The sequence below is a fragment of the Pteropus alecto genome, unplaced genomic scaffold (assembly GCF_000325575.1).
Source record: "Pteropus alecto unplaced genomic scaffold, ASM32557v1 scaffold43, whole genome shotgun sequence".
Taxonomy (NCBI): domain Eukaryota; kingdom Metazoa; phylum Chordata; class Mammalia; order Chiroptera; family Pteropodidae; genus Pteropus; species Pteropus alecto.
Genome location: NW_006435764.1, coordinates 110,556 through 120,546, shown reverse-complemented (window position 1 = coordinate 120,546; position 9,991 = coordinate 110,556). Strand labels below are relative to the sequence as shown.

The 9,991-nt window shown below is 65.0% G+C and overlaps 2 protein-coding genes across 6 annotated transcripts in view; one reads left to right on the top strand and one right to left on the bottom strand.

Annotated features, from left to right (window-relative positions):
• Nucleotides 1-2,155: 2,155 nt before the first annotated feature.
• RNH1 (ribonuclease/angiogenin inhibitor 1) lies at nt 2,156-7,279 on the top strand. The gene is made up of 9 exons (XM_006910949.3): nt 2,156-2,295; nt 3,448-3,618; nt 3,812-3,982; nt 4,390-4,560; nt 4,634-4,804; nt 4,997-5,167; nt 5,416-5,586; nt 6,755-6,925; nt 7,020-7,279. Exons 1-9 carry the CDS (start codon nt 2,210-2,212, stop codon nt 7,105-7,107), a joined length of 1,371 nt encoding a protein of 456 aa, XP_006911011.1. The 5' UTR covers nt 2,156-2,209; the 3' UTR covers nt 7,108-7,279.
• Nucleotides 7,280-8,607: 1,328 nt separating this feature from the next.
• PTDSS2 (phosphatidylserine synthase 2) overlaps nt 8,608-9,991 on the bottom strand; it is a 31,116-nt gene continuing 29,732 nt past the window's right edge. For 4 of the 5 annotated variants that reach the window (XM_015588761.2, XM_015588762.2, XM_015588763.2 and 1 more), the window contains exons 10-12: nt 9,816-9,961; nt 9,544-9,729; nt 8,608-9,379 (exon numbers count right to left, since the gene is read on the bottom strand). In XM_015588761.2, coding sequence (XP_015444247.1) covers nt 9,220-9,379; nt 9,544-9,729; nt 9,816-9,961 — 492 coding nt within the window. In that variant the 3' untranslated portion in view covers nt 8,608-9,219. The remainder of the gene's footprint in view (nt 9,380-9,543; nt 9,730-9,815; nt 9,962-9,991) is intronic. The other variant, XM_015588765.2, reaches the window with a different exon arrangement.

The following is a 9,991-nucleotide window of genomic DNA, read 5'->3' as shown; positions in this document are numbered from 1 at the left end:
CGAGGGTGACCACACCCTGGTCTCCCATCAGGGCGGGTTCACTGTTGCTCACATGCTCTGGGCAGTGGGCTGGGTGGAATCTGGGTCTATAGGGAGCAGCCCAGCTGGGGGCGGCGGGGGGCGGGGGGGCGACTCCCCATGAGCCCGTGGGCCTGAGATGTGCCTGTCCGGTTCTACCTCAGGGAACTTTTAGAGGATTTTCAAAGGGATCGTTGATCCCCAGATTAAGAAACATCCTCCTGGTCCAAAGACTCAACCATCCCCAGAGATTAAGAAACATCCTCCTGGTCCAAAGACTCAATCGAGGGTGACCACACCCTGGTCTCCCATCAGGGCGGGTTCCGTGTTGCTCACATGCTCTGGGCAGTGGGCTGGGTGGAATCTGGGTCTATAGGGAGCAGCCCAGCTGGGGGCGGCGGGGGGCGGGGGGGCGACTCCCCATGAGCCCGTGGGCCTGAGATGTGCCTGTCCGGTTCTACCTCAGGGACCTTAACTGGGGGCATCTTTTAGAGGATTTTCAAAAAGGATCGTTGATCCCCAGAGATTAAGAAACATCCTCCTGGTCCAAAGGCTCAACCAAGGGGACACCCCAATGTCTAGTGAAGCCCCGAGGGGATGCCTCAGCTCATGGGTGCCCTTTTTCTGTCCTGGTTGTTAACCTCAGACTGGATTTCGGGGGAGGGCACAGCTTGGAGAGCAGTGTGGGCCCGGAGGCTCAGACGGTCCCTCTGCAGGGGAGGGTCCAGCAGCCCTCATCTCCCCGCTCCCCTGGCCTCTCTCCTCCACCGTGACTGAGGATTCTGAGTCAGGGTTGGGGTGACCGCACCCTGGTCTCCCATCAGGGCGGGTTCAGTGTTGCTCACATGCTCTGGGCAGTGGGCTGGGTGGAATCTGGGTCCTCCGGGTGACAGTTGGGTGACCATGACCAGTCAGACACCCTCCCCGGTTTCAGTAGGGCCATCTGCTGGGACCTGCAAACATGAGTTTTGCCTGCTGGTTGCACTCATTTTTTTTAACTGGAACCTTGCTGAGCCAGCCCTCCCCACTGTGGGCCCTGGACCAGCCGGCCCTGGACCAGCCGCCCTGGGTTGGAGGCGAGGGAGGAGGGAGCCTGCAGTGAGGCCAGGCAGTGCCAGGCTGGGACACAGATGCCTGACACAGTGTTCTCAGGAAGCCAGGGGTTTTAGGGAACCAGGACCTCGCACAGGCTGAGTCACCCTGTGGGGCAGGGCCATTCCCCCAGGCGGCCCAGATCATTTCCAGGGCTTTCTGTGGCTCTTGAAGGAAACAGCCCCCGGCTTGCTGCCAGGCCCTTCTGCTGGTCCCGCCTTCAAGGCCACAGGCTTCTCGTTTATTCAGGTTCCGACCAGTCCCCAGTGAGGTTGGAGGGCCTGTGACCTGCTCCCATCGACCGCTGGCCACAGGCCTCACTCCTTGCCCAGCCTGCCTCACAGCCAGGGCGGGGCAGAGGATGTTCCCTGGCCAGTGCAGAGTCCCAAGCCCCTGGAAAGGGGTAGCAGAAGCTGGCCACCCAGGGTGTGCAGGCCACTGGGCCTCGGTACCCTCTCCACCTGCTGTGTTCTGTTCTAGGCTCCTGTGGCTGGTGCCTCTTGGGGAACTGTTACCTGACCACAGGAACCTGTCCCTCACACCAACCTGCTTCAGGGTGATGAGGCCTAGGGTGCTCGTGTCTTGGGGGGCCTCTGGCTCTGTGGACGGCCTAGCCAGTGCACCCCTCTTGTTGTCAGTTTCCCTGGCATCGCCAGATTGCCAGTCCTGTGCACCTGGCTGGGGGCCACACTTGTGTCCAGGCTCACAGGCCACGTCTCCCACCCCATCCTTGTCCAGGCAAATGAGAGGCAGGGGCTTCAGGTGGCAGGTGCAGGTCCCGGCCCGCTCTGGGGCAGGGGGTGCCAAAAAGAGGGGTGCGGGAGGCTGGAGGGTGAGTGCAGCCTCTGCTCCCACAGCCACGTCTCCAGAACTGTGGCCCGCGGTGGCCTTCGCCAGTGGGCACAGCCCCTTGCCCTCCCCCGTTCCCGCTCCTAGGGGCTGAGGGAAGGAAAGAAAGCGCGGGCCCGGGGGAGGCCGAGGCGTCTCCCGCGACGTCAGCCCACCTGCAGGATGTCCGGCCCCTCAAACCGTGACACTTGGGCTAAAATCGTCTCTTCCTCCCTCTGCCTTCCGCCCAGAAAACTCCCCATCCCTCACCATGAGTCTCGACATCCACTTCGAGCAGCTGAGTGACGCCCGGTGGACAGAACTCCTGCCGCTGATCCAGCAGCACCAGGTGGTCAGGTAGGGACGCTCTCGCCCGGTTCCTGCAGGGTGGCCGGCAGGCCGGGGCCCACAGGTGGGCACGCTGCGAAGGCCCCTCCGCTTCTGGAGGTAGGAGGTACACTGTGGCTTTCACGGGCCGTGAAATGCTGTCTTCTTTTTTCCCAGTCATCTGAAAGCGGACGCCCGTTCCCGGCTCAGGCCTGGTGGGCAGGGCTCAGTCCGCTGTGTCCATCCCTGCTTGTCCTCAGACCCAGTAGTCCTCGGGCTTCTCACCGAGAGAGAAGCTGCCTGCTTGTTGTCTCTTTAACGGGTCTGAAATCGGTCTAGGTTCTCAGAAGAGTTCTCAAGACAGTTGGGGCGCCCTGTGTCCCGCTTCCCCTGAAGTCAGCACCCCATCCCCTGGGGCCCTGGTCAGAACGAGGAGCCCCACACAGCCGCCCTGACACCAGTGTCACCAGCTTTCCCAGTATCTTTTCCTGTCCTCGTTCAGGGTCCTCCGTGGCATTCGTTATCACGTCTCCTTGGCCCCGCCATCTGGGACGGCCCCTCTGTCCTTCCTTGTCCTTGGCTATCTGCCTCTTGGGTCGGCTCAGGTCTGGAGAAAGTCCCTCTGATGTCTTCCCTTGGCTGAGCCACACATTTTGGGCAAGAATACAGAGATATTCGCTCTGCCAGGCACATCATATTGTGGAGTGTATGGTCCCAGTGACACCACGTGGTTGCCCCATCACGTGACCACCTGTTAAGGGGGTGCGTGCCAGTTCTCTGCTGCTTTTCCCTCTAACACGTAGCTGGGGTGAGACACCCTGTATTCCGTGCGTGTCCTGTGTCTGCCCAGTGTTGCCTTGCGACTTTAGCTTCCCTCGGCAGAGCTTGCCACCATGGATGTGGCTGGGCCTTTGCCTCACTGGGGCTTTTAATGGCGTCATTCCTTCTATTTGTCAGTTGTCACCTTCTGTGAGCAAGAGCTGGCGTCCCCCCCACCCCCTCGCATTCAGTGTCCCACGCAGTTCGTTGTTGCTCCAGTCCCGTGCTCGGGCCCTGGCTGGCCGTCTGGTCCGGTCACTCTGTTTCACTTACAACATCGTGGTTGTGACCCACCCTGTTCTTGGCTCATTTCTGGGTCACAATCTGCCACGTGATCTGGCCATCTGAGTGTCTCGTCCGCAGGCTGATCGACTGTGGCATCACGGAAGGGCGCTGCAAGGACATCAGCTCTGCCCTCGGGGACAACCCCACCCTGACGGAGCTCAACCTTTGCAACAATGAGCTGGGCGACGCCGGCATGCGGCTGCTCCTCCAGGGCCTGCACAGCCCCACCTGCAAGATCCAGAAGCTCAGGTGAGCTCCAGCCCTGCTACCCAGTGAGGGTCGACGTGCGGAGACCCAGCTTCCTCGTGCCTGAGGCGCATCTGAGGCCCCCCTGCCCGCTGCAGGTGGCCCCGAGAGCCCGACCGCGGGAGGCGCAGGCGAGGCCCGTCCGCAAGGCCGGGCTGCGTGGCGCCCCTGTGACGGCCGCATGCTGCTCCCACAGCGTCCAGAACTGTGGCCTGACAGAGGCTGGCTGTGGGGTCCTGCCCGGCGCGCTGCGCTCCGTGCCCACCCTGCGTGAGCTGTACCTCAGCAACAACCCGTTGGGGGACGCAGGCCTGCGGCTCCTGTGCGACGGCCTCCTGGACCCCCAGTGCCACATCGAGAGGCTGCAGTGAGTTCTCCTTGCCCTCCCCCAGCCCTGCACCCACCTGTCCCTTGGGCAGGTACCCTGCTGGCACACTGGCTGTAGGGAATGTTGAAGGAGGGGGCTCTCGGGGGCCTGCAGATGTTCCTCCTTGGTGACATTTCCTCTGGAAGGAGCTGGCAGCTGGCCTGTGCCCTTCACTTGAGTTTGGGGCAGCCTGGCACAGTGAGCAGGCAGGCGGGCTCCACAGAGGCAGGAGGCTGAGCTGGGAAGGCCCACGTGGAGGCCCCTGGACGCGGAGCTTGGGGCGGCGCTGCTGGTCAGTGGGTGGTGTCCGGGAGGGCCTGGGTGTCTGCGGGGGCAGGGGGGAGACTGAGGGATGCGCCTGGACCACACCGCCCCGGGCGCTGGGATGACTGCCCGCCGGCCCCCAGGGTGGAGTACTGCAACCTGACGGCCGCCAGCTGCGAGCCCCTGGCCGCGGTGCTCAGGGCCAAGCGGGAGTTCAAGGAGCTCATGGTGAGCAACAATGACCTGGGCGATGCCGGCGTGCGGGCCCTGTGCCGCGGCCTGGCGGACTCTGCCTCCCCTCTGGAGTCGCTCAGGTGAGGCCGGGTCTGGGGGGTGGTTCGGGGGTGGGGGATGGGGCAGCTGCCACAGCGCCTCCTGTGCCCTCAGGCTGGAGGGCTGCAACCTCACGCTGGCCAGCTGCCAGGACCTGGGCAGCATCGTGGCCTCCAAGGCCTCCCTGTGCACGCTGGAGCTGGGCGACAACAAGCTGGGTGACGCAGGCATCGCGAAGCTGTGCCCCGGGCTGCTGAGCCCCAGCTCCCAGCTCCGGACCCTGTGGTGAGTTGGTCTCTGGACAGCTGGCCGGAGGGTCTGGAGTAGCCCTGACACGCTATTTTGCTGGGCACCGCCCCCTCCCCCCGCCAGCTCTCTCCCAGGGCTGTGGCAGGTGGCACGGGGAGTGCCCAAGAATGTTGCACTGGGCCGGTGTGGCCCTTGGTGGCTGTGCAGTGACCAGGCCTCCTCCTGCAGGCTCTGGGAGTGTGACATCACGGCCAGTGGCTGCAGAGATCTCTGCCGTGTCCTTAAGGCCAAGGGGAGCCTGAAGGAGCTCAGTGTGGCCGGCAATGCGGTCGGGGATGAGGGCGCCCAGCTGCTGTGCGAGAGCCTGCTGGCGCCCAGCTGCCACCTGGAGTCCCTGTGGTGAGCGCGGGACGAAGACCCCCAAGGGGAGGGGCCCTGTGAGCAGGGAGATGGGGCCTGGTGGGGACAGTGCCGGGGCTGAGGACCCAGGCGCACTGCTGCTCCTGAGGGCGACGCAGGAGCAGGAGCGGCCGTCGAGCTGCAGGTGCCCCTGTGAGGTGGGAAGGCGCCAGCGGCCCTCGGGGTGGGGGTGTAGGTGACTCCCCAGAGACCCGGAGGCGTGGCCCAGTCCTGTCCGTCTCCCACAGGGCGAAGTCCTGCGGCTTCACGGCCGCCTGCTGCCAGCACTTCAGCGCCATGCTGGCCCGGAACACGCGGCTCCTGGAGCTTCAGCTGAGTGGCAACAGCCTGGGGGACGCCGGCGTGCAGCAGCTCTGCCAGGGCCTGGGCCAGCCCGGCGCGGTGCTGCGGGTGCTCTGGTGAGCGTGCGTGACCGAGCGTGTGCGCATGCTGTGGCATGCTGGCGCGGTTCCCTTCGTCACCGGCCCTCCCTCCCGTGCAGGAGCCCAGTTCTGCATGTCCCTCGGGATCCCGTCTGCTTTTGCTAACTTCCACCTCTTAGCGCTTCCGGAGCGGACTCCGAGGGGCAGTCCCGGGGCCTGGCTTCTGCCCCCAGGAGGACGAGGCCCCCGGGCTGAGTCCCGTCTGCTGGGACCCTTTGTCTCATCTGCTTCCTGTGGGGCCACCTGTCGTGTTTTGGGGTTCAGAGCTCCTTGTCCGACGTGGGCCCGGTTCGTTTGGTGCCGGACTCGTGGCCAGGCCTCTGATGGCCTGCCTGCCTACAGCGCTCAGGAGCCCCCCGTTAGGGGTCAGGGTTGGGCCCACGTCGCCCATTTTTTTTTACTTCGTGTGTTTTGTGTCCTGGTCTGTGCCTCTCTCTGGTGGCTTTCGAGGACACCTGGTCATCCTGGGTGGAGCACATGTTGAAGCTGGGTGTGGGAAGCCCTAGCCCTGAAGGCTGAGCCCGTCCAGCTGTGTGGCTGGTCCCCACAGCCTTTCCCTGGATTCTGGAGGCCTTGGTGCGCTGGGCATCTCCTGTCACCACCACCTGCCCCTCCCCTCGGCCTCTGTGGCTGCCACCTTCGCCGGCTTGCCCACGCCGGCCCCTGGCTCTCAGGTAGTGAGGAAGTGAGGGGTACAGGTGAGGCCCTCTGGGGGAGACAGCCGCCTCCAAACTGCCTTTCTGCTGTCCTCCCTCGTCATGCAGCGTGTCCCCTCCCAGAGGCCCCTGGGTGCCCAACTCTGCCAGCGGAGGCTGGGGGCCTAAGTCCGGGACGTGCCTGCGGCCTCAGGTCAGTCCGTGACTGCCGCTGTCACTGTGCAGAGCTCTGAGTGCCCTTCCCACCTTTGCGGTTCGTTCAAGGCCACCGAGAAAGCCACATGCTCAAGGCTGAGGTCTGGGTGACAGCTCTGATCCGGGGTCTTGACGTGCCACGTGCACGTGTTTCAGGGTCCGTGGGCATGGTGGCGTGTGGGTCCCCTCACCCTCCATGTTCAGGTGCTGGTGCAGGCCCAGGTCACTTGGCCCGTTAGTGGCAGCCTGGGGGTGTGGCCTTTGTTCTGACTTCTGCCCTGCTCTCTGCCCAGCCTGGGGGACTGCGAGGTGACCAACAACGGCTGCAGCAGCCTGGCCTCGCTCCTGCTGGCCAACCACAGTCTGTGTGAGCTGGACCTCAGCAACAACTGTATGAGCGACGTGGGCGTCCTGCAGCTGGCGGAGAGCCTCCAGCAGCCCGGCTGTATGCTGGAGAAGCTGGTGTAAGTGACAAAGTTGTGGTGGGCGGTGTGGCCGGAGCGGGGGGACAGGGTGACACAGGCCATGGTCCCAGCCCACTCCCTGACCTCTGTGCAGCCTATTCGACACCTACTGGATGGAGGACACAGACAACCGCCTGCGGGCCCTGGAGGAGAGCAAGCCGAGCCTGAAGATCATCTCCTGAGGCCCCCGGCCCCAGCTCTGGAAACCTGTTCCGCCCGCCATTGTCCCCCATGGGCGCCTGGTCAGCCCTAGGGACTCTAGTGTCAGCTCTGACTGAAGAGAAAATCAAGTCAACTTAGGGAAGAAAATTTTGGACACTTTATAACTATTAAAGCACTTTTTAGGCAAGAGGATCCTTGTCCTTTCTTGTGCGGTTCCCGCGAGACACCCCGTGTTGGGTGGGGTGCCCCTGTGGACAGTCTTGCTGCCCCAGACCACAGACTTAGCAGCCAGAACAGTTCACGTCCTGGGTCCTGGCGGCTGCCTCCGTCACTTTCTCGGGGCCTGTCCTGGAAGTTCGGCGAGGGCCGCCACACCGAGGCGGGTGGGAAGCGCAGCCCTCGGGAGCCGGGCTTGCCGCAGCCAGCAGCCCTGTGTGGTGGGCGAGCAGAGCCTACGGCCTTGGGACGGGGGGCCAAGTTCCACCCTCAAGTTTAGCTGGCCTCATCTTGCCAACACGGGTGACCTGCCCTGACTGGCAGGCAGGAGGGACCCATTGGACACAGCAGCTTCCAGTGTCCAGCGCCATGGCAGCCCTTCAGAGCCCCACGTGCAGCTTCCAGTTGTGACCCCTGCCCCGCCAGGAACGAGGCAGGACACGCACAAGGTGAGCCTGTGGCATCTCGTGCCAGAGACCACAAGTACCGAGACCCGCGGACTGCCTGAGCCGGGCTTGGGACAAGGGGAGCGAGAGGCCACCAAACCTCCCCCACTGAAGAGAGGGAGGCTGAGGCCCGAAGCAGTGATGGTGCGTGAGGCGCCACCACCCCCACCAGTGGTGCTGGGGGCACAGGACTACGTATCTGGTGCCGACGCAGCTCCTCCACGTAGTACAGCCAAGCCGGCCAAGGGCGCGCCTCAGGACGTGCCAGGCCCCGTCACCACTAGCAGTGCCCAGCGGTCCCAAGCACCCGCTGTGAGTGCCCCGGGACTGTGGCCCATGCTCCCACAGCGCCAGGGCCACGGGAGACAAAGGCTGGGGAGCTGGCAGAGAAGCCTCAAGATCATGTGAATTGGTGAGGTGAGCTGCCGCCATGGCACAGCCGGGACAAGTGCACGCGCAGCGTGCCCGTGGCTGGCAGCCCTTCCACGGCCGCCCCGATACCCACAGGCCCAGGCACCAGGCCTGTTCTCATCTCTACAGTTCTGACTCCCCCTAAACCAAGGAAACCCAGCCGTCTGAGGCCAGAGTCCTCCTGGGGGCAGACTGGGTCCACCCCAAGAGGGCAGGGAGGGTCCTCACAGCCGGGGTGGGGACTTGGGGACCCGGAGCTCTTTTCACTTATGGGTTACTTTTCAGAGCAGCCGCACCCACACCCAGGTTCCACTGAGGGTACAGCTGGGGTGGGAGGTCTGTCTGGGCCCAGCAGCCCTGCCCGCCGGGCTCTCTCCCCATCTGGGAGACGTCGCAGGGAGGCAGGCGTGGGTGCACGGCGGGGCTGGGAGTGCCAAGGACACGAGCCGCAGGCCACTGCTGCTTTATTCTGTTTGCTCACGGAGATGACCATTGGGTCCAGGCCAGAGACCCCATGACCCTCTGCCCACCCTGGGCCCCTGGGCCTTGGAGCTTTGGACGCGACGCCACAGCGCCCTCTGCCGCGTGCACACGCCTCCGTGTTGGTGGAGCTGGAGGGAGCCTCCAAGGGAGCGGCTCCGGGCCGCATGTGTCCACCTGTCTCCGCCACCTCGCGTGTCCGTGGGTTGGGCACCGACACAGGCCGCCAGGGGGCCAACGGGCGCCAGCAGGGAGAAAGGGGGCCCAAGGGCCTGGTGTGGACCCAGAGGCCAGTGGGCCGACCACGCAGAGACCCCAGCCACACCTGCCAGCCCGAGAGGCACAACTCTTACACACACGCACCCTCACACGCGTCCCCCGCACACGCCACACGCATGCACACATGCCGCACGCACACCGCAGCCTGGGCTGGACCGCCTTCACGCCCTCCTCGCTGAGCCCGTCATGCACACGCACAGAGAAGAGGGAAGACCCAGGAGGCGAGGCCCGTCAGGCTCCCGGCGGGAGTCACGGTGCGGGGACAGCAGGCCAGGGTCCCGGTGGTCACGAAGGGCGGTGTCAGTTCAGAGCCGGCGCCCCCTCCCTCTCAGCCTGCGCTGGCTCCGGGGGGTCGCCCGGTCCAGGCGGCTGCCCGTCCACGGGGCCAACAGCACCGCCCTGGTCACCGCCGCTCTGCTGCTTCTGCCGCCGGGTCTCCTTATACCGCAGGGTGATGTCCCTGGGGGCAGTGGGGACTGTGTCACTGACAGCCGGCCTGCAGAGGCCCCGCTACACTGCTCTGCTCGGCCGGAGTGGGGAGCACAGAACCACGCAGGACCGCGCCCAGTCAAAGCCCGGCTGGGAGCAGGTGGCAGCCTGCGCGGGCCGCAGGGGGCTGCTCACCGCAGGAAGAAGCGCCAGACGGTCCAGGTGAGCACCAGCACGGAGCCGAGCGTCCAGCACTGCGCAATGTAGAAGGGCAGGGACAGCGTGAGCGTGTGCGGGTCGTACTTGACCACGATGAGCAGCTCCGTGGCGGTGATGGCGGCCACCAGCCAGGCCTGCTGGCCCAGCTTCTTGTGTGGCTTCCTGCAGAGGGAGGGCTCGAGGTTGGGGCGGGCGCGGTGGTGCCAGCTCCGCCCCCCGCTGGTCCCGCCCCAGCCTGCGGCCCTCACGGGTCGTCCATGAAGTCGTAGATCTCCCGCATGGCCACGCCGCCCACGTTCACGAAGAAGACCAGCCGCAGGAGGACCAGGTAGTGCTCGGGGGGCAGCCACAGCACGAACTTCAGGTAGAAGGTGTTCAGCTCTGCCAACAAGAACTGCGGCAGAGGGCGTGGGCAGCGAGCCCC

Coding starts and splice junctions, on each gene's coding strand:
- RNH1 (XM_006910949.3), top strand. CDS start 2,210: ATGAGTCTCGACATCCACTTCGAGCAGCTGAGTGACGCCCGGTGGACA. Junction 2,296..3,447: donor CAGCAGCACCAGGTGGTCAG/GTAGGGACGCTC, acceptor TCTCGTCCGCAG/GCTGATCGACTGTGGCATCA. Junction 5,587..6,754: donor GCGGTGCTGCGGGTGCTCTG/GTGAGCGTGCGT, acceptor CTCTCTGCCCAG/CCTGGGGGACTGCGAGGTGA.